Here is a 24457-nt window from a genome sequence, read left to right as displayed (position 1 = left end):
TAATCAAATGCAAAACCACTAAACCACAAGGTCAACAATGCATTGACTGCACGCAAAACATGGTATTAACCATATTTGAGGAAAAAAAAAGACAAAAGTAAACGAAGATGACAAATGCAAAAACAAAATAACCACAACGAATGCAAATGAATGAATGGACGAAGGCAAGGTGATGTGGGACTAGCATAAATAAAGTGATGAGAGTGACGAAGAACGAAAAGAGTAAGGTTGAAGGAAAAAATGAAGGTAAAAAATGGGGAATTTGAATAAAAATAGATTATTCAAGTTCTTTCCAAATTCAATCAAATTAGCCCTTATTACATGACAATTAGGTGGCTTACATTTGGACTTGCCACATACACAACTTTTATCCATGTCATACCCCTTAACTAAACAAGTTAAAAAAAGACTAACTTGAGTGAAGTCATTCAAAATCAATGTTCATATAAACTAAAAATCCATGTGATAAAACCTCGCGTTAATGATTTACTCCAACAAAACCTCGAGTTAAAATTGAAATATTACGAAAACCTAACGTAACAAAAGGTAATCTAAACTTATATATAATGAAAATAATTAATTTTTTTGTAAAATATTTACTTTCCTTTTTTAATTATATCATTCGTTTAAACTATTGAGTTTACAATTTTATCATTTTATAAGTTTATTTGTATTGCTTCAAAAAAAAATTATTTGTATTAAAAAATAGACAAATTCCATCGCAATAGGAACCGACAACAAGTCAAAACATACCAACAAATATATTGTTTTTTTGAATCAACCATCAAATATATTGTTAAAAATAAAAAGAAAGTAATCATGTACCATAAACCTGCTCTAGAAGAGATCATCGATGTTTAATTCAAAGATTACCGTAATCAACCATACATATCTTAACAATCCAATCAAGATCATACTATCGTAGTTTTAACCTAAATTGCAATTTTAAAAACAATCAAAATCAAACTTAAAATTTAAACCTTTCCCGACGATTCAAATTTGCTGACTGCATATCGGACCCCACCCGACCCGACACACTCAATCCAAATCCCTGTGTAAGCAACCTAGTTAAGTAACTACTATTCCTCAGTAGTGACTATATATTCTCATCTCTCTCCGTCACACACAAGTCCCAAATTTTGTATTCCACAGTAAACAAATTTCTCATTCTTTAACCCCCACTCTCTCTCTCTCTCTCTCTCTCTGTTCACCCATTCTTCCCTTTGGGGTTTTCGTTTCGCTTCGTTCTTTCCCTCTCGCTTCTCCTTTCACCATTTTCATGAACCTAACCCTTTCCTCTCTCATCTCTCAGGTATATTTTTTTATCCCTTTCTTCATTCCACACTCTTTCTCTATTCACCTAAATTAAACCTATTCTATCGTTTTCACCAAATTGATCTACTCAATTGCTTTTTTCGTTCGATTCTTTATCATCTCTTTGTGTTTTTTTGATTCCGTTTACTTTACTTTAATCACCGATTATAATTTAATCTACTTTAATTTTTACTTATTTTTTGTTAATTAATCTGATTATTATTAGTATTATTGTTTGATTTTTTTTTTTTTTTTTTTTTTTGTTCAGGCAGTGGTTTGAGAGTAGAGAAGTTTAGGTGAAATGACAACCCTAAGATCGAATTGGCCTTCAAGGCTGCGGCAACTTCTGTCAAGTGAAGGTGCCATTGGTCCTTCTATCAAGCTGGATTCTGAGCCTGTGAGTGTTTTATCTGTTAAAGTTTTGTTTTTTCTGATATTTGTGAATAGGGTTTTATGGGATTGGTTTTAAATTTATGAGTTAATATCTGTTCAATGTTTTGTTTTCTCTTTTTTATCAGTTTGTTTTAATGTTATGTGAAAGTTTGACCCGCGTCGAGTTTTAAAGGCTTTGTTGTGATTTAAGGGTTTATTGGAACTTGTAACAAGTTATGAAAATAGTTCAATATATGTGCATAAGGTGTAAGATAATTTTCATGCTCCCCCAATAATTTATTGATATGGGTTATATTGATATTATGTGAAGTTCACCCTCATTCCCTTTTCAGTCCTAGAAACTATATATACATAAGCTTATATGTGATAAATGTTTTTCAACTCTAGTTCCTTTTCAGTCCTAGAAACTATAAAAAAGAAGCTTAATTAAGCTATTTATCCAAACATCCCTTTATGTATATTTTTTAACTCTTTAGTTGTAGAAACAACACATATATGAGCTCTTATATGACAAACCTTTTTTTTTTTTTTTGAATAAGAGCTTAATCAAGCTATTTATCCAATCACCACTTTATATAGTTTTTCGATCCTTAGCATATTGTATCTTACTCTTTGCATTCATTTGAAGATTTGAAAATGGCACTTGCCATCCAAAGTTCTGTTACTTCATATGTGTATATTCTGTGTAGCACTTCTGTTTTAATTTAAAAATTCACGAGTGCTTTTATGCACGAGGAAAAATAAAGCAATATGAAGCATCATTGGTAATTTTAAATATTGTGTATGTATAGGAAAGTATTTTTTGGGCAAGTTAATGTTGTCAACCTTTCAAAAAAATATGTTGACTTTCTTATATACTTTTGCTTAAAAGGTGAATTTTGTAGCTTGATAGAAACCAAATGATATGTGTGTAAGTATGAACAAGAACAAGATTTTTTTTTGAAAGTGCACTACTGCTGAATGTTACGGAAATGTCACAAGAAACTAAGCACAAGTTCATATGCCATTATCTTAACCACCCTTATTTTCTTTTACTCACCTGTATTTTGATATATAATATGATTGGTTGCCTGATTTTCGTCATTTTTATATGCAAAGTTTTTCGTACAAATTTGCAGTTCACTTCGAGAGAAACTGTAACCAAAGAATTCAGATACTACCATGTTAACCAATTATTAAGTGTGTATATGTGCTACATTTTTTAGTAATGCTGAACACAAGCTTATTGCAGAAGTTGTATAAACTGGAGTAATGTAGTTACTCCAAAATAATATCTTATCCAATTATTTTTTAATTTGAAATAGCTTATTTTGCTCGAGATGGGATACATAACCAGGGAGGGAAACTAATATTGCATGCGATCAAATCAATAAACTAAGTGCAGAATTTACTAATTGTTGGATTACTGGTTTTTGTAATATGTATTTTTTTTAATGGTGGATTATTGATTTTGAATGGAAAAATGGGCTATTTAAGTTTGGTATGAGATTGACTGAATAGAAAGGTTTCTAAAAACATGTACTGATAACTATGAAAGTTATGAAGCTAGATTGAACAATGAACAGTATAAGCAACTCACTTCATTGTTCTTCTGATTTTGGTTTTAGGATTTATATTTAATATTTTGGAAGTTTTGCTTTCTGCCATTGCAATGCATATATGCCTATGATACAATTATTTACTAAAATAATCAACAACTAAGACATAGTTACTTTGGTTTCTTAATTATTTAAAAAGCTAGTCTTACTGGACATAGAATATTATTAAGATAACATTACCTCAATATTTGACTAGGATACATTCTATCACTGGCATATTCTAATCACAAATTTCATTAGTTAGTATTTATTTGCTAGTGCCGGTTTGAACAATATTTAAATGCTCAGTATGTGTCACATAAAGGGAAGTGATATACTTAAATATAGTTAATTAATAATACCTCTCAACCCTCATGGATGCATTTTTGTGGTTTTCAAATTCCTAAACGTAGGAGGATTAAATATTAACTAGTTGTATGTCTTTAGGATTTGGATGCACTTTTTTGGGTGATCCATTTGCATATACTCCTTTTGTTATAATTATTGTTAGATGATGATGCTTTTCTTTTTCTATAAGTTTCACTAATCAATAGGATTATTCCTCAGCCAAAATTGATTACCACGGGCAACTAATGATTTCTGCATTCCATAATTTTTGTAATTCTAGATTTCTTTGTATGTATTTTCATCTTTGTGGATACATATGTAATTATATCGATACATGTATTGGCATATTTTTACCTTCTTCTCATCCATATATCGCCATCTAAATTTGGTGATTATTTGGTTCCAGCCTCCTAAAGTCAAATCCTTCGTTGAGAAGGTCATCCAGTGTCCATTACAAGATATAGCTATACCATTATCTGGCTTTCGGTGGGAGTATGACAAGGTAATATTACTGTGTAGTTTTGCTGTATCAAGTAATTTTTTCAATTTTCACCGTGCCTTATACATTACTTTCCACATCAGGGGAATTTTCACCACTGGAGACCATTGCTACTTCATTTTAATACATACTTCAAGACTTATTTGTCATGTAGAAATGACCTGACTTTGTTAGATAATCTAGAAGATGACAGCCCATTACCTAAACATGCAATTCTGCAAATATTACGGGTGATGCAAATAATTTTGGAAAACTGTCCAAATAAGAGCACCTTTGATGGCATAGAGGTTAGTGGACAGAAATTGTTCCTTTACAAGGCTGATCTTAATTATTTAATTTAATTTTAGTCCACTGGTTTGTTGTTATATATTTGATACTATATTTTAACACGTTCTCTGTATTTCCTCAGCATTTCAAGCTTTTGCTAGCATCAACTGATCCCGAGATTCTTATTGCTGCACTAGAAACTCTTTCTGCACTTGTAAAAATTAATCCCTCTAAGCTTCATGGAAGTTCAAAGATGGTTGGCTGTGGTTCAGTGAACAGCTCTCTCTTATCCCTAGCACAGGGATGGGGAAGCAAGGAGGAGGGTCTGGGATTGTACTCTTGTGTAATGGCAAATGAGAAAGCCCAAAATGAAGCACTAAGCTTGTTTCCTTCTGATGTAGAGATTGGTTCTGATCAATCTAATTATCGCATAGGTACTACTCTTTATTTTGAAGTACATGGACCCAGTGCACAAAGTGAAGAACACAGTGCAGATACAATTCCCCCTGGCTTGAGAGTCATACATATTCCAGATTTGCATCTCCGCAAAGATGATGATTTGTCATTGTTGAAGCAATTAACTGAACAATATAACATTCCTTCAGAGCTCAGGTTTTCGTTGCTCTCTAGAATTAGATATGCTCACGCCTTTCGGTCTCCTAGAATATGCAGGCTTTACAGCAGGATATGCCTACTCTCTTTCATTGTGCTGGTCCAGTCTGGTGATGCTCATGACGAACTTGTGTCCTTTTTTGCTAATGAACCGGAATATACAAATGAATTGATTAGAATTGTGCGATCTGAAGAAACCATATCTGGATCAATCAGAACACTTGCAATGCTTGCATTAGGAGCCCAGTTGGCAGCATATACTTCATCGCATGAACGGGCACGAATACTTAGTGGATCTAGTTCAAGTTTTGCTGGTGGGAACCGAATGATACTCCTGAATGTGCTCCAGAAGGCTATCTTGTCATTGAAGAATTCTAGTGATCCATCGACCCTTGCCTTTGTTGAGGCACTTCTTCAGTTCTATTTGCTCCATGTGGTTTCAACGTCAACTTCTGGGAGTAGTATTAGAGGTTCTGGCATGGTACCTACATTCTTGCCGTTGCTGGAGGATTCTGATCCTGCACATGTTCATTTAGTTTGTTTTGCAGTTAAAACCCTTCAGAAGCTGATGGATTATAGTAGCTCAGCTGTATCGTTGTTTAAAGAGTTGGGGGGCATTGAGCTGTTGGCTCAGAGATTATGGAAAGAAGTACAAAGGGTTATTGAATTAGTTGGAGATAATGATAACATGTTTCTCACTGGCGAGAGCTCAAAGCATAGTACTGATCAATTGTACTCCCAAAAGAGGTTCATAAAGGTCTCCCTCAAGGCACTTGGTTCTGCAACATATGCGCCTGCAAACTCCACAAGATCTCAATATTCTAATGACAATTCATTGCCTGTTACTCTAAGCTTAATATTTCAGAATGTAGATAAGTTTGGTGGCGATGTTTATTACTCGGCTGTTACTGTCATGAGTGAAATAATCCATAAAGATCCTACATGTTTCTCTATTCTGCACGATATGGGTCTTCCTGATGCTTTTTTGTCGTCAGTTGGATCTGAACTACTTCCTTCATCAAAGGCTTTGACATGCATTCCAAATGGTCTTGGGGCCATTTGTCTTAATGCCAAAGGGTTAGAGGCTGTTAGAGAATCTTCATCACTGCGGTTCCTTGCTGATATTTTCACTAGCAAAAAGTATGTCTTAGCCATGAATGAGGCGATTGTTCCTTTGGCAAATGCTGTGGAGGAGCTTCTACGTCATGTGTCTTCATTGCGAAGTACTGGTGTTGATATTATCATTGAAATCATCCATAAGATTGCATCCTTTGGTGATGAAAACGGTACAGGAATTTCTGGAAAAGCTAATGAGGGTACTGCAATGGAAACAGATTCTGAAGTCAAAGAGAATGAAGGCCATGGTTGCCTTGTAGGCACGTCATGTTCAGCTGCAGAAGGCATAAGTGATGAACAGTTTATTCAGCTATCTGTCTTTCATTTGATGGTATTGATTCATAGGACTATGGAAAATTCTGAAACATGCCGGTTATTTGTGGAAAAATCAGGAATTGAAGCTTTGTTGAAGTTGTTATTACGACCCACTATTGCTCAATCCTCAGATGGCATGTCCATTGCTTTACACAGCACCATGGTATTTAAGGGATTTGCTCAGCATCACTCCACTTCTCTGGCACACGCCTTTTGTTCATCTCTTAGAGAGCACTTGAAGAAAGCTTTAGCTGGGTTTAGTGAAACTTCAGAACCTTTGTTGCTGGATCCTAGGATGACAAATGATGGTGGCATATTTTCTTCGCTTTTCCTTGTTGAGTTCCTACTCTTTCTTGCTGCAGCGAAAGACAACCGTTGGGTGAGTTCGTTGCTTACAGAATTTGGAAATGGCAGTAAGGATGTTCTTGAAGATATTGGGCGTGTCCACCGTGAAGTTCTGTGGCAAATTGCTCTACTTGAAAATAAGAAGCAAGGGATTGAGGAAGATGGTTCCTGTTCTTCTGGTTCACCACAGGCCGAACAGGATGCAAGTGAAACCGAGGAGCAAAGGATCAATTCTTTCAGGCAGTTACTTGATCCATTATTGAGGAGGAGGACATCAGGATGGAGCATTGAATCTCAGTTTTTTGACCTTATAAACCTGTATCGAGATTTGGGCCGTTCCACTGGTTCTCATCATCGATCTATTTCTGCTGGGCCAAACATGCGGTCAAGTGCCAGTAATCATTTGCATCATTCTGAGTCTGATGATAATGCTGAGATTGTTAATAAGAAGGAATCTGACAAGCATAGGTCGTATTATACCTCTTGTTGTGATATGGTCAGATCACTGTCATTTCATATTACCCATTTGTTCCAAGAGTTAGGAAAAGTAATGTTGCTACCATCTCGTCGACGTGATGATATTGTGAATGTAAGTCCTGCTTCAAAGTCAGTGGCTTCTACTTTGGCATCAATTGCTCTAGATCACATGAATTATGGGGGCCATGTAAATCTATCCGGAACAGAAGAATCCATATCAACAAAGTGTCGGTATTATGGGAAAGTGATTGACTTCATAGATAGTATGCTAATGGAGAGGCCAGATTCGTGCAATCCTGTTCTGTTGAATTGCTTGTATGGACGTGGAGTTATTCAATCTGTATTGACCACCTTTGAAGCTACTAGTCAGCTGCTCTTTGCAGTCAATCGGGTCCCTGCCTCGCCTATGGATACCGATGATGCAAATGCAAAGCAAGATGACAAGCAGGATACAAATAACTCATGGATTTATGGCTCTTTAGCTAGTTATGGGAAATTAATGGACCATCTAGTAACCTCCTCTTTCATATTATCATCATTCACAAAGCATTTGCTTGCACAGCCCCTGACAAATGGTGACACACCTTTCCCAAGGGACCCTGAGGCTTTTATGAAAGTCCTCCAATCCATAGTGTTGAAGACTGTGCTACCTGTTTGGACTCATCCCCAGTTTGGTGACTGTAGTTATGAATTTATTTCTGCAGTTATCTCTATCATTAGACATGTCTATTCAGGGGTTGAAGTGAAAAATGTAAATGCCAGCGGTGGTTCTCGTATTACTGGACCACCTCCTAATGAAACAACTATTTCTACCATTGTAGAGATGGGTTTTTCGCGATCTAGAGCAGAGGAAGCTTTGAGGCATGTTGGGTCAAATAGTGTAGAGTTAGCAATGGAGTGGTTGTTCTCACATCCAGAGGAAGTACAAGAAGAAGATGATGAACTTGCCCGTGCACTTGCAATGTCCCTTGGGAATTCTGAATCAGACACCAAGGATGCAATTCCAAATTCAAATGCAAATGCAACTGCTCAGCAGGTTGAGGACGAGATAGTCCAGTTTCCTTCTGTTGATGAATTGCTATCTACTTGCACAAAGCTTCTGATGAAAGAACCTCTTGCTTTTCCTGTCCGCGACTTGCTTGTGATGATTTGCTCTCAGGATGATGGGAAACATAGATCTAGTGTTGTCACATTTATTGTTGACCGGATCAAAGAATGTGGTTTGGTATCTAATAATGAAAATTACATCATGCTGGCTACTCTTTTTCATGTTCTTGCTTTAATTCTTAATGAGGATACTGTGGCACGGGAAGCTGCTTCCAAGAGTGGATTAATCAAAATTGCCTCTGATCTACTCAACCAGTGGGATTCCAATCTTGATAGCAAGGAGAAACAGCAGGTGCCAAAATGGGTCACAGCTGCTTTTCTTGCTTTAGACAGGTTGTTGCAGGTGGATCAAAAATTAAATTCTGAAATTACAGAGCAGTTGAAGAAAGAAGTTGAGAATAGTCAGCAGGCATCAATTACTATTGACGAAGATAGGCAAAACAAGTTACAGTCTGCTCTGGGACTCTCTATGAAGTATGCAGATATACATGAGCAGAAGAGACTTGTTGAGATTGCGTGTAGTTGTATGAAGAATCAACTTCCCTCCGACACTATGCACGCCGTTCTGCTACTATGTTCCAATCTTACAAGGACTCATTCTGTTGCCCTTGCCTTTTTGGATGCTAGTGGTTTAAGTCTACTTCTTTCTTTGCCAACAAGTAGCCTCTTCTCTGGGTATGACAATGTTGCTGCAAGTATTGTCCGTCATATTCTTGAAGATCCGCAGACACTCCGGCAAGCAATGGAATCCGAGATAAAACATAATCTTTCAGTTGTGCCCAACCGTCATCCAAATGGAAGGGTCAATACTCGCAATTTTATTTTAAATTTAGCTTCTGTGATTTCTCGGGATCCAGTAGTTTTTATGCAAGCTGCACAATCTGTGTGCCAAGTTGAAATGGTAGGTGAAAGACCTTACATTGTCTTGCTGAAAGATAAAGACAAAGTGAAGGAGAAAGAAAAAGAGAAGTCTAAATCATCCGAGAAAGAAAAAGTACAGAATAGTGATGGTAAGGCTGGTGTTGGGCATACAAACACAGCAGCTTCTGGCAATGGCCATGGCAAATTTCATGATTCAAATATGAAGAGTATCAAAGGTCATAGAAAACCTAGTCAAAGTTTTATTGATGTGATAGAACTGCTGCTTGAGTCTGTGTGCACTTTTATTCCTCCCTCGAAGGATGACATTACCCCAAACGTTCTTCCTGGCACCACAGCATCAAGTGACATGGACATTGATGTTTCTATTAATAAGGGAAAAGGAAAAGCACTTGCTACTGTGTCTGACGGTAATGAAACCAATAGTCAAGAAGCTACTGCATCACTTGCAAAGATTGTCTTTATTTTGAAGCTTTTGACAGAGATATTATTGATGTATTCATCATCAGTTCATGTTCTACTTCGACGAGATGCTGAATGGAGCAGCAGTAGGGTCACTTATCAGAAGAGTCCTGCTGGTTTAAGCATGGGTGGAATATTCTACCACATTCTTCATGATTTTCTTCCATATTCTCGAAACTCCAAAAAGGACAAGAAAGTTGATGGTGATTGGAGGCAGAAACTAACAACCAGGGCTAACCAGTTTATGGTGGCTGCTTGTATCCGTTCCGCAGAGGCAAGGAAGAGGATTTTTAGTGAGATTAGTTCTATCATCAATGAATTTGTTGATTCATGTCATGGTGTTAAACCTCCGGGAAATGAAACTCTGGTGTTTGTTGATCTGATTAATGATGTTTTGGCTGCTCGCACACCATCTGGTTCATGCATCTCAGCTGAGGCCACTGCCACTTTTATTGATGCTGGTTTGGTTAAATCATTTACCCGTACTCTCCAAGTTTTGGACCTGGATCATGCTGATTCGTCTAAAGTTGCAACCGGTATTGTTAAAGCTCTCGAGTTGGTTAGCAAGGAGCATGTCCATTCAGCTGATTCTAATGCAGGGAAAGCAAAACCTTCTGATTTACAACAACCCGGAAGAATAGATAATATTGATGATATGTCTCAGTCCATGGAAATGACTTCTCAAGGTTCTCGTCAAGCTGACCAAGTTGGGCCTTACACAGGTCAGGCGTATGGTGGGTCTGAAGCTGTTACCGATGATATGGAACATGATCAAGATCTTGATGGGAACTTTCCTCCTGCTAATGAGGATGATTACATGCATGACAATTCTGAGGATGCAAGAGATGTTGAAAATGGAATGGAAAGTGTGGGTCTACAATTTGAAATCCAACCTCATGGCCAAGAGAATCTTGATGAAGATGACGATGAGGATGATGAAATGTCTGGAGATGAAGGCGAAGATGTAGATGAAGAAGAGGAGGATGACGAGGAACATAATGACTTGGAACATGAAGTCCATCACTTGCCACATCCTGACACAGATCAAGATGACCATGAGATTGATGATGATGACTTTGATGATGAAGTGATGGAAGAAGATGACGAGGAAGATGAGGAAGATGAAGATGGTGTTATACTGCGACTTGAAGAGGGAATTAATGGAATTAATGTTCTTGATCACATTGAAGTTCTTGGCAGAGATAATAATTTTCCAAATGAAGCTTTTCATGTAATGCCAGTTGAAGTTTTTGGATCCAGACGTCCGGGGAGGACAACATCTATTTATAGTCTCTTGGGAAGAACTGGTGATACTGTTATCCCTTCCCGTCATCCACTCTTGGTTGATCCTTCTTCATTCCCCCCATCTATGGGGCAATCAGGTTAGTTCCTTCATGGATTATTGCAATTGATATATCATTCCAATAATGTGTTTCTTTGTTAATCTATTCATTGTTATTTGTTGTATATGTAGTTTTAATGATCTTGTTTTTGGTTTCTTATGAAAAACTTCCAGATAGTTTTCTGGAGAACAACTCATCAGGTTTGGACAATATATTCCGATCACTGAGAAGTGGACGCCATGGAAATCGTTTGAACTTGTGGACTGATAATAACCCGCAGAGTGGTGGATCAAACACTAGTGTTGTACCACAAGGCCTTGAGGAGTTGCTTGTCTCTCAATTAAGGCAGCGAACCCCTGAAAATTCACCTAATCAGGATTTAGCAGAAGCAGGTTCTCATGGTATTGTTGAACCGAGCCACACACTAGATTCAGGTGACGCCAGGCCAGAAATCCCTGTTGAAAGTAATGCTATTCAAGGAGTTAGTACAATGACTCCTTCAATAATTGATAACATTAATGATGCTGATACAAGAACTGCAGGGACAGGAGAGCAAACAAATGTATCAAATGCTCACTCACAGGATGTTGAGATACAACATGAACGTAATGATGGTGCTGTGAGGGATGTTGAAGCTGTGATTCAGGAGAGTAGTGGTAGTGGAGCAACTTTTGGTGAAAGCCTTCGGAGCCTAGATGTTGAGATTGGAAGTGCTGATGGCCACGAGGATGGTGGGGAAAGGCAGGTTTCTGCAGACAGAATAGCTGGTGATTCACCGGCTGCATGCACAAGAAGAGCAAATATGCCTTCAGGTCATTTTTCCCCTGTTGTTGGAAGAGATACACCCCTTCACAGTGTTGCTGAAGTTTCTGAGAATTCAAGTCGTGATGCAGATCAAGGGAGTCCGGCAGCAGAGCAGCAAGTGAATAGCGATGCTGGATCAGGAGCAATTGATCCTGCTTTTCTCGATGCTCTTCCTGAGGAGCTGCGTGCTGAAGTCCTCTCAGCTCAGCAAGGTCAAGTGGCTCAGCCACCAAATGTCGAGTCTCAGAACTCTGGGGATATTGATCCAGAGTTCCTTGCTGCCCTCCCCTCAGATATTCGAGCAGAAGTTCTAGCTCAACAGCAAGCACAAAGGTCGAATCAGTCTCACGAGTTGGAAGGTCAACCTGTAGAAATGGATACAGTCTCAATAATTGCAACATTTCCTTCAGATTTACGAGAAGAGGCAAGTTCATCAACTGACTGCCATTTGTAGAAAAATGTGATTATATCTGATTTTTGTCTTTTCTTACTTTCTTCAGGTTTTGTTAACTTCCTCTGATAATATCCTTGCCAATCTTACACCTGCCCTTGTTGCTGAGGCAAATATGTTGCGGGAGAGGTATGCACACCGTTACAGTCGTACCCTCTTTGGTATGTATCCAAGAAGTCGTAGAGGTGAGACTTCAAGACGCGGTGATGGCATCGGTTCTGGCCTTGATGCAGTAGGGGGACCAATATCTTCACGCCGGTCCAATGGAGCTAAGGTTGTTGAAGCTGATGGAGCTCCACTAGTTGACACAGAAGCCTTGCATGGCATGGTTCGGTTATTTCGCATGGTGCAGGTAGTAATTTATAATAATAAGAAGCCTTTCTAAATGATTCCTATATCATTGTCATCTATAATTTGTCTTACATTTTTGCAGCCACTCTATAAAGGCCAATTGCAGAGGCTTCTTTTAAATCTTTGTGCTCATAGTGAAACAAGAATATCTTTGGTGAGAATTCTGATGGACTTGCTGATGCTTGATGTGAGAAGGTCTGTCGGTTCTGTCGGTACTGTTGAGCCACCATATAGATTATATGGTTGTCAAAGCAATGTAATGTATTCACGTCCTCAGTCTTTTGATGGTAAGAATACTTAATTGTGTTATCCGTATTGTCCTGATTATATAAACGTAATTTCTTAGTTGGTGCTTGTTTGCAATCTTTAATCTTCCCAAATAAGCAATCTTTAAAGCAGCTTTCCTTATTCTGGTATTTTTTTGCTAAATTGACCAGTAACAGTAATATTGTCTGGGGCATGTTGTTTCCTTATTTAATGATTGATTAGTTTATTAATAATGCCTTTCATATTGTTTGATTACACAGGGGTGCCCCCACTGCTGTCTCGACGAGTACTTGAAACCCTCACTTATCTTGCTCGCAATCATCAATATGTGGCAAAAAATTTGCTTCAGTCTAGGCTTTCTCATCCTGAGATTAAAGAACCAAATAATGCTAGTGATGCACGTGGCAAAGCCGTGATGGTTGTTGAAGATGAAGTCAATATAGATGAAAGTAATGGAGGGTACATCTCCATTGCAATGCTATTGGGTCTTTTGAAGCAACCACTTTATTTGAGGAGCATAGCTCATCTTGAGCAGGTGATGATTTGGTTGGTTTTATTCGCCTATATGCTATTCAATTTAACACAATGCTAACATGGTATACCTTGTACTTGTGCTTGTATTTTCAGCTGCTAAATTTACTGGATGTAATCATTGATAGTGCTGGAAGCAAGTCCAGTCCATCTGATAAATCCTTGATTTCGGCTTCAAAGCCAGTGTTGGGTCCTGAAATTTCTGCTGTCGAACCAGAAGCGAATACAGCTTCTGGTATTTTGACTTCTATGGCTGATGCATCAACTACAGTTGGCGATTCTTCCAAACCCACACCCGTTGATAATAATGCAGAATCTGAGTCTCAGAGAGTATTGAATAATTTGCCACAATCTGAACTCCGGCTCCTGTGCTCGTTGCTTGCACATGAAGGGTATGCTTATAGGCCTTTACTTGTTGATTTGTGCTGATCCCTTTGTTTCTATTTTTGTCAATATGCCCTAGTTTTCGTTTATTTATTTACCTTGACTAGGAGTTCCTGGTTCTAGGTGGAGGGTTGGGATGAAAAAAATACTCCCTCCATTCTTAATTATAAGCAAAAGTCAACTTTTCAAATTCATTGAATAACTTATGTATCTGGACTATAATGTAGACCAAATACATCACTTTTTCAATGAATCTAAAAAGTGAATTTTTGCTTATAATTAAGAATGGAGGGAGTAATTACTTAGGAGCTCCTAATCAATTTTACAATCAGTTAAGCTGGTTTTGTTGTCAATGTACTTGCTTTTGTTTCTAACTTCAGAGCTAGTATCATTCATCATCAGACCATATTGCTGGTTATTATCTTTGCAATGACGTGTTAATGATGTTAATGTTTTAGTGATACTGAAGTTGATCTAATATTTTATGCATTCTTCCCAGTTTGTCAGATAGTGCATATATTCTTGTTGCGGAGGTAGTGAAGAAATTGGTGGCCATTGCTCCAACTCATTGTCAGCTTTTTGTCACTGAGCTGGCTGAAGCAGTTCAAAACTTGACATCTTCTGCAATGGCCGAGTTACGTGTCTTCAGTGATGCTATGAAAGCTCTTCTTAGTACTACATCTACTGATGGGGCTACAATTTTGAGAGTTTTGCAAGCTTTGAGTTCCCTTGTCACCTCACTAACTGATCATGGTGATAGTGTTACTCCTGCTGCTCTTTCAGAGATTTGGCAAATCAATTCAGCATTAGAACCATTGTGGCACGAACTTAGCTGTTGCATAAGCAAGATAGAGTCCTACTCTGAGTCTACATCTGAGTTCTTCTCCCCATCTAGATCATCTTCTTCTCAACCCTCTGGTGCCATGCCTCCACTTCCAGCTGGCTCTCAAAATATCTTGCCATACATAGAATCTTTCTTCGTGGTTTGTGAGAAATTGCATCCCTCACAGCCGGGTGTTAGTCATGACTTAAATATTCCTGTTATTTCTGATGTTGAGAATGCCAGTACATCCGAATCTCAGCAGAAAGTATCTGGACCTGCTGTGAAAGTAGATGAGAAAAATATGGCTTTTGTTAGGTTCTCAGAGAAGCATAGGAAGCTTCTAAATGCTTTTATAAGGCAAAATCCCGGCTTGCTTGAGAAATCCTTCTCTCTCATGCTGAAGGTTCCAAGATTTATTGACTTTGATAACAAGCGGGCCCACTTCCGATCAAAAATTAAGCATCAGCATGACCACCACCATAGCCCCTTGAGAATATCTGTAAGAAGGGCATATGTTCTAGAAGATTCTTATAACCAGCTTCGCATGAGACCAACTCAAGATTTGAAGGGAAGGTTGACTGTTCATTTTCAAGGGGAGGAAGGTATTGATGCAGGAGGACTTACAAGGGAGTGGTATCAATTGTTGTCCAGAGTTATTTTTGATAAGGGAGCACTGCTCTTTACCACAGTGGGCAATGAGTCAACATTTCAACCAAACCCTAACTCTGTTTATCAAACAGAACATTTATCTTATTTCAAGTTTGTTGGAAGAGTGGTGAGTCCGTTTTCAACTGCTCTTAATACTTGCTGTTGGTTATATATGATTCTTTCTTAACCATTTCTACTTTATCCAGGTTGGTAAAGCACTATTTGATGGTCAACTTTTGGATGTCCATTTTACTCGCTCATTCTACAAGCACATACTCGGGGTCAAAGTTACATATCATGATATTGAAGCCATTGATCCCGACTATTTCAAAAATTTGAAATGGATGCTTGAGGCAAGTGCATTTCTATAGTCCCCTTTTCAGTATTTTGATCACAATTTGTTAATTATTAATATGATTATAATATCTTGTTTCTGGTATAATTGCAGAATGATATCAGTGATGTTCTGGATCTTACTTTTAGCATTGATGCAGATGAAGAAAAATTGATCTTATATGAACGGACAGAAGTATTGACTGCACCCTTGAACTTTTTGATATTTTATATTTATATTTTGAATAATGCATTTTTAGTCTAATCTTTGACGAACATGTCTAGGTGACTGATTATGAGTTGATTCCTGGTGGACGGAATATCAAAGTTACTGAAGAGAATAAGCATCAGTATGTTGATTTGGTTGCTGAGCATCGGTTGACAACGGCCATTCGCCCTCAAATAAATGCTTTCTTGGAAGGATTCAGTGAATTAATTCCCAGGGAGTTGATATCCATATTCAATGACAAAGAGCTGGAATTATTGATCAGTGGGCTTCCTGATATTGATCGTAAGACTTTCATTGTTTTTCATTCCTTTTATTGACGTCATTAATTTTTATTTGCTCTCCCAGCCAGCTGAGTTTATGAGTATTTAAATTGCATTAAAGGGAAGGTTTAACGGTTGTGCATTTTATTTCAGTGGATGACTTGAGAGCAAATACAGAATATTCTGGATATAGTGCTGCATCACCAGTTATTCAATGGTTTTGGGAGGTTGTTCAAGATTTAAGCAAAGAAGACAAGGCTCGGCTTTTGCAATTTGTGACTGGCACCTCCAAGGTATACTGCTAAAAGAGCTTTGAGTATTCTAATCTTTTTATCAACTCAAAATACTATCAGTTTTTTAAAGTGTCAATTAACCCATTTTATGAGCTATCAATTTATTTGTGATGCGTTTTAGTCAAGAGTGAGTCTCATGATTGAGAACTGCTGTAGAATATGTAGTTTTCTTTGATATACCTTTAAAGGTGGAGTATCCCAAGGTCCCAAGCTTTTGTCTCTTTCCTTGGGAAGATGAGGACCACTGTGCTTCTATTTTAATATTTTATCTTCACTAATAATTATAAGAGTATCACCTTGTTTTACATGATTTCTGGTTTTTAAATTCAAATGTCATGTGCAAATCTTTTAAAGAAGAGGAGTTGATGGCATCACTTTTGTTAATATTAGTGAAAATAAAAACAGGAAACGGATTATCCAAACTAAACAGAACCTAGTATTCTGTATCCTACTTGATGCAAAATGAATGTCATTGACACCTTAGTAGAGCCATTGTAACATTTAAAGTGCAATTTGGGGTTCTGATTTTAATCACCGATGTTTCAGGTGCCTTTGGAAGGTTTTAGTGCTCTTCAAGGAATTTCAGGCTCCCAGAAGTTTCAAATACATAAAGCATATGGAAGTCCTGATCACTTGCCTTCTGCTCATACTTGGTACATCTTTCTCCCCTTTTCAATTCATCCACTATATACACATATTTGCTTTCTGTCTGGATAATGTATAGCTGACATGCTATATATTATCACTTTATCATTCATCATGGTAGCCACCACCATCATTATTATTTGATTTGAAACTAATTAAACATGAAATTTGTTATTCCAGTTTCAATCAATTGGATTTGCCGGAGTATCCATCTAAACAACATTTGGAAGACAGGTTACTGCTAGCAATTCATGAAGCAAGTGAAGGATTTGGATTTGGTTAATTTGTTTATTTGTATTACATTTTAGATTAGGAGTTATTTCAGAATATTGAGTGGTACAGGGGTTTGAATATTTTTTAAATATCATGTTTATATGTGTTGTACAGTCTGTAGTACTTTTGCAATAGAAAATGCCCTTTGCAAATTTTCCAATTAACCGTTTTGCCCTGTTATGGATTTTTGTTCATTTCTGTAACTTCATTTAGCTGCGTTACGAAATCATGCTGGCAGCTTCCATGCAAATATTTAGTTGTCTTAATAATAACAAATTACCTTGTTTATTATTTTTTTTTTTGGTACAATACCTTGTTTATTATTTGGTCATTTTCCTAAGTAGACCAAGGTTGTGTTTGACGTTTGTTCAACCAATTTAAATTTTAAAGTTTTTCACCCATAGTTGATTATTATTATTATTATTATTATTATTATTATTATTATTATTATTATTATTATTATTATTATTATTATTATTATTATTATTATTATTATTATTCAATAAAAACGACATTTCAAACCATCTTTCATCTAACGACAAATCAGCAACTTTAAGAATTTCATAATCATCAGATGATCCAAAAATTATCTTAGACTCATCCCATATTTTGGCTTCATGTTGATGTTATTGTAAACTATTTCTAAAAAGACACGTTTTTTCCGTTTTACCCTTCCGCTACTTAAATAACGAACGTTATAAAACTTTCTCTATTTAAATAGAGAATGTTATAAAAATGAAAAATTATTGAGAATTTTTGCCATTGTTGCCCGCTATCTAAGTAGCGGACGCGTCTATGGTCAATTCCTCAGTCAAAGGCCTATTAAGTGGCCAATTTTAATTGGCCACATGTGCGGCCAAAATGCCTATAAAATGAGGCCTTTAAGAATTTTGGGGACACACCTCTCATTCTCTTCTTCTGTTTTTTTTTTTTTTTTTTTCAATAATTAGTTTGTTTAGTTTTTATCATTTCGTGTGTAAATGGTCGCTTAATCCTTCTTCAGCTAATCATACCGAACCCAACACTGTTGTTCGATCATCATGGTTGGGTGCGGTATGTTAATCGATGAGGGATTTTGTGTCCTAATAATTACACCTGAAAAATAAGGTGGACGACTTTGATGCCTTCACCCGCGCTATACCCGATACAACGCAAAATATTGTGATATTGCCGGATCAGGATTTTGATGAGGTGGTCCAAGCAGACCTTCAAGTGATTAAACAAGCTTGGGCCACAATGGAGAAAGGAGGGAAGTCTTTCACCCTTTTTATTTTGAAAAGTCAAAAGAAGAAGAAAAAACAATTGGCTAGAAGTGTTGGGAAGTCATATATCACTCGTCCTAAGAGCATCTCCAATGGTGCAACCCATGTTTGGGTTCTTTATGGGACCCATTGAGCCACATCATCTTGAAGCAGCTCATCCAATTTTCACTCCAATGGTGCTACCCATCTTTGGGTTCTTTGTGGGACCCATTGAGCCACAACTTTACTTTATATATTAATATTTTATTCTTATTAAATAAAGCTTTGAACTTCTACATGTAACTTTTCATTACATTTTATTCATTTTTTAATCAATGCAACGGTAGCATTGTATTTCTCCGTTGCCCAGCCTGGGGAACTCCAACGGTGCAATTTTTCAAAGCAACATACTCCAGCTGGCAAACTGAAGAAAGAACCAGCCGCTGGAGTTGGTCTAAGGGTGGCACATCTTACATGTTCCTATGAAACGGGAGGTGGTTTTGGCAAACCGGAAGCTCGAGTTCTTTGTGAATTCCCTTTGTAGGGATGATTATTTTGTATTATTTACCTCCCTCATGTACATTTTTATTTTCTTCTGTTTTTATTTATATTAATGAGATATAAGTATAGGATGGAGTGTTTAGGTGTGTCAACTGAATTGGGATGTCTACTCAATCCTTGATGCATAGATGCTCTTAACTTATCTAAAAAAACAAGGTACAGAAGCACCTAAATTCTATTTATCAATTTATTTTCTAAACAAGTAATGGAAAGATTGATGAAGCAATAAAAGACACCGAACAAGCAAGGAGAAGAAGCACTGGAAAGAAGGAAGAAGCAAAGGAAGAAGACGATAGAAGGTTTGGACTTTGAACGTTGAAGAAAACATAATGGATCGCGTTCAGAGAAATTCTTAGGTGAGTCCTCACCTAAGCATTAATGATTAGGCACAACCAATCATATAATTACAACTAATTATTATATTAAATAATTACAAATAATTAATAGTATAGTAATTAATAAAACCAAATCTCTTTAACCCAAAAAAAATAAATTAATAAAACCAAATCTCTATAAATAAGGAAAGAAAAGAAAAACATACATGTGCACTTTATAATTTATTTTCACACGCTATTTTTATTTTCATACTAAGCTTTTTTTATTTTTTATTATTTTACTAATTGAAACTTGTATTTATATTAGTAATAAGCTACTAATTCAATTAGTTTATATTTTATTATTTTTTTTCTCTCATTTTATTCCTGTTATCTTACTTGAAAATAATTAAATACCACTATTAATAATTTTTTTATTGCACTTTATATTAATAAGATAATTCAACCGTTAATTTAACTACATAATACAAATTGAATTATCTAGCTTATCGGCTATAAGCTACCTTATAATTTATACGACATAAGTTTGTTTATCAACTATCCACTATTTTTTTATCCAACAAATTCATATTAGTTTGGACAGTCCCTAAGTTTTCAAAAAGTACAAAAATAATAATGAATAAAAATAAGGTATATTTTTTGATACAAAACCTGTATTATTGGTTACCACCATTTCATACGCAAAATTCTTTGAAATATGATAAGACATTTACTTAACAGGTATTCAACAATGTATTGATCATCGAAGTGTTCACATAAAAATAAAAATAATTGAAACAAAAAAATTTAAAACTAAAGAGAGCTTAGTTGGAGAAATAAAAAATATGGCAATTAGAAGAAAAAAAAATTAATAAAGTGCACAACACATGTTTTTTTTATAACTCTTTTTTTTTTCCTTTCCTTATTTATAGAGATTTTGTTTTAATTATTTATCTACTAATTATTTGTAATTATTTAATATAATAATGAGTTGTAATTATATGATTGGTCGTGCCTAATCATTAATGCTTAGGTGATAACTCACCTAAGAATTTCTCTCGTGTTCATAATAAAAAACTAGTATAACTTACCCGTGCTATCGCCCGGGTGAATGTTCTATAAAAAATATAGATCATTTTTTTTCACACATGAAAAATATGGATTATTAAAATTTTAATATTGTGATTTTTTTAATTATTTGTAAAATTAATTTTATATTTAATGTAATAGTTTATTTAAATATGATAAAAGATCCAAATTTTGGAGATTTTAAGGAGAAATGGCATAATGGAGAGTGATACTCCACTCCTCGTTCCCAACTCACATGTTCATATATTTGTTTATTTATTTTCATAAAAAAATTGTCATTATGCAAAAACTAATCTAACGGTTAATATATTTGTTCTTAATCGTCATCTCTCTCCTTTAGACATTTGTTTTCTTCAGGAGTATTTTATCTCATCTCCCCGTGTGAAAAAATTTCACATTTGAGAAGCAAAATGGGGCGATTTTAATTTTAATATTATTTATTTAAAAGTAATGAACAGTAGAATTGTTTGTCATTTGCTTGACACAAAAAAAAATTATATAATTTTTTTAAGCATATCTCATTTGTTAATGTGCAAATTTTAAAAAATGTATCTATTTGTTTTTATTTTTATTTGTTTATTTTACAGTGATGTATGAAGAATAAAAATAAAGTAATACATGATATTATTGCTTTTAATTCTTTTTTATATATATAAAATCATTGATACTTTCCCTGCTTTAAATTGATATCGTATTTTTTATATAATAAAATCTACAAATGTATGTCTCACCCCGTGTAAGTTATTTTTTGCTTAATACCTCCATGTAGGTTATTTTTTTTTATCAATACCCCCGTATTTTAATATTTTGTTTGGTACAAATCACCATGTCTTTTTTTTATTAGAAAAACCACGTTAAGGTAAACCATAATTAATAGAATAATAAAATGAAATAGAAAAATAATCTATGAAGTCAATTACTTCATTCCTTTTATATTTCAGACAATGACACTTTTTTCTCTACTTGATAAGTATGAAGTTTAAGAATAATTTTTTTTAAACATATCAATTTCTCAATTCCACATTTTTCCAATTCATTCTATAGTATAGTCATTCGAGGAGTTTCTATTATTTTATCAGTGTATTTGTTAAATATCACATAAAAAATTAGACAAATAAAAAAATAATGAGTAAAAAAATAGAGTACAACATTTATTTATAAATAATAGTAAAAAAACATTTATAAGCATGATTTAAATCCAATAAAAAATAATATGAACAACAATTCTTTTTTAATAAGTAAACATATGATTTAAAAAAATGACAATAAAATATAAAAAATATAAATAAATACTTAAAACTCTAACATCAATTGATAATACTTAATCCTAATTTGAATAACAAACAATGTTGTTCTTCCGTATATGGACCTGCAAATAAAGATTTATAACTCAAAATTATTTGTAATTATTTAATATAATAATGAGTTGTAATTATATGATTGGTCGTGCCTAATCATTAATGCTTAGGTGATAACTCACCTAAGAATTTCTCTCGTGTTCATAATAAAAAACTAGTATAACTTACCCGTGCTATCGCCCGGGTGAATGTTCTATAAAAAATATAGATCATTTTTTTTCACACATGAAAAATATGGATTATTAAAATTTTAATATTGTGATTTTTTTAATTATTTGTAAAATTAATTTTATATTTAATGTAATAGTTTATTTAAATATGATAAAAGATCCAAATTTTGGAGATTTTAAGGAGAAATGGCATAATGGAGAGTGATACTCCACTCCCCGTTCCCAACTCACATGTTCATATATTTGTTCTTTTATTTTCATAAAAAAATTGTCATTATGCAAAAACTAATCTAACGGTTAATATATTTGTTCTTAATCGTCATCTCTCTCCTTTAGACATTTGTTTTCTTCAGGAGTATTTTATCTCATGTCCCCGTGTGAAAAAATTTCACATTTGAGAAGCAAAATGGGGCGATTTTAATTTTAATATTATTTATTTAAAAGTAATGAACAGTAGAATTGTTTGTCATTTGCTTGACACAAAAAAAAATTATATAATTTTTTTAAGCATATCTCATTTGTTAATGTGCAAATTTTAAAAAATGTATCTATTTGTTTTTATTTTTATTTGTTTATTTTACAGTGATGTATGAAGAATAAAAATAAAGTAATACATGATATTATTGCTTTTAATTCTTTTTTTTTATATATAAAATCATTGATACTTTCCCTGCTTTAAATTGATATCGTATTTTTTATATAATAAAATCTACAAATGTATGTCTCACCCCGTGTAAGTTATTTTTTGCTTAATACCTCCATGTAGGTTATTTTTTTTTATCAATACCCTCGTATTTTAATATTTTGTTTGGTACAAATCACCATGTCTTTTTTTTATTAGAAAAACCACGTTAAGGTAAACCATAATTAATAGAATAATAAAATGAAATAGAAAAATAATCTATGAAGTCAATTACTTCATTCCTTTTATATTTCAGACAATGACACTTTTTTCTCTACTTGATAAGTATGAAGTTTAAGAATAATTTTTTTTAAACATATCAATTTCTCAATTCCACATTTTTCCAATTCATTCTATAGTATAGTCATTCGAGGAGTTTCTATTATTTTATCAGTGTATTTGTTAAATATCACATAAAAAATTAGACAAATAAAAAAATAATGAGTAAAAAAATAGAGTACAACATTTATTTATAAATAATAATAAAAAAACATTTATAAACATGATTTAAATCCAATAAAAAATAATATGAACAACAATTCTTTTTTAATAAGTAAATATATGATTAAAAAAAATGACAATAAAATATAAAAAATATAAATAAATACTTAAAACTCTAACATCAATTGATAATACTTAATCCTAATTTGAATAACAAACAATGTTGTTCTTCCGTATATGGACCTGCAAATAAAGATTTATAACTCAAAATTAGTACAATTTTCTGATTGTAGAATTAAACTTGAATATTTTTAAAAAATAAATAATTACACAATTATTACTGAGTTGGCAATTTAAAAATAAATAAAAAATAATTATTTTCCACGTGTCATGCCACGTCAAGATTCTGTCCATGTCATATGCCTACATGTGCAGCCAGGGGGTAAATGCAAGGAATCTTCACATTGCGGGGGCAATCCCAATTTTTTATTTTGCAGGGGTTAACGCAAAACTCGTGTATTTTGCAGGGGTATAACCCTATTTACCCATAAAAACAAACAACATTGGCTTCTGAAGCGATCGCTTTCTTTAACTTTTTTTTTTTAACCAACACTATAGCCCCCATGCAAATGTTTTAGTGATGTTTATCTATGAGTGCAACTGGGTGAGGTTGTACCCGCCTCTTTTGATCATGGCCTAATCGTTTATCAGGAGCGTGCATGCCTCATCTCTAATGCAAAAGTCATCAGGAACGCACCCACATTGTCACCGATGTTGAAATTTCATAGGTGGGTGTGCAAATATTGTCTCCGATGTAAAATCATCAGGAATGTAAACACATTGTCGCTGATGTAAGATTATGGCGAGTTGCACATATTGTCTGTGATGTAAAATCATCAGGAATGTGCACACATTGTTGCTGGTACAAAAATTATGGAGTGCACATATTGTTTTTGATGTAAAATCATCAGGAATGTGCACATATTGCAAGAGTTTGAATTTGAACTCGACATTTTTTGCTTAATGTGTGCATTTAACTACTAGACTTTTTGATTAAAAAAAAAAAACAAACAAGACTGAGCTACAAAAATCTTAGTGATATGTTTTCTTAGAGTTGCACTCTCAAGTATGGAAGATGTAACCCAAACGTACCAATTGATATTGTTAAAGAAGATAAATTTTTAGGAGGATACTCCTTGAGTATGTAACTAGGAATCTTATGTGTAAGGATTGGATATGGGTACAATACCAATAC

The 24457-nt window shown here is 34.7% G+C and overlaps 1 protein-coding gene across 2 annotated transcripts; it reads left to right on the top strand.

The window, feature by feature from the left end:
* The first annotated feature begins 890 nt into the window (after positions 1-890).
* On the top strand, positions 891-17549 carry LOC123920142 (E3 ubiquitin-protein ligase UPL1-like). 2 transcript variants are annotated; one of them, XM_045972299.1, is made up of 18 exons: positions 1104-1312; positions 1583-1711; positions 4039-4134; positions 4215-4418; positions 4541-11093; positions 11228-11488; positions 11597-12282; positions 12359-12661; positions 12743-12947; positions 13188-13462; positions 13555-13850; positions 14342-15440; positions 15520-15666; positions 15762-15842; positions 15932-16157; positions 16289-16428; positions 16975-17081; positions 17254-17549. In XM_045972299.1, exons 2-18 carry the CDS (start codon positions 1616-1618, stop codon positions 17354-17356), a joined length of 10878 nt encoding a protein of 3625 aa, XP_045828255.1. In that variant the 5' UTR covers positions 1104-1312; positions 1583-1615; the 3' UTR covers positions 17357-17549. The 2 variants fall into 2 exon arrangements, with proteins under 2 accessions (XP_045828254.1, XP_045828255.1); XM_045972298.1 differs by having other exon boundaries at positions 891-1312; positions 11228-12282.
* Positions 17550-24457: the final 6908 nt, after the last annotated feature.

Source organism: Trifolium pratense, linkage group LG4, assembly GCF_020283565.1.
Source record: "Trifolium pratense cultivar HEN17-A07 linkage group LG4, ARS_RC_1.1, whole genome shotgun sequence".
NCBI classification, from domain to species: domain Eukaryota; kingdom Viridiplantae; phylum Streptophyta; class Magnoliopsida; order Fabales; family Fabaceae; genus Trifolium; species Trifolium pratense.
Note: the sequence above shows the minus strand (reverse complement) of the source record. Positions and strands in the feature narration are given on the sequence as shown.

Bases quoted from the DNA above. Each gene is read 5' to 3' on its own strand.
- LOC123920142 (XM_045972298.1), top strand. From the start codon at position 1,616: ATGACAACCCTAAGATCGAATTGGCCTTCAAGGCTGCGGCAACTTCTG. The intron at 15,667-15,761 runs GCAAGTGCATTT...GTATAATTGCAG, and splicing joins ATTTGAAATGGATGCTTGAG to AATGATATCAGTGATGTTCT. The intron at 15,843-15,931 runs GTATTGACTGCA...GAACATGTCTAG, and splicing joins TCTTATATGAACGGACAGAA to GTGACTGATTATGAGTTGAT.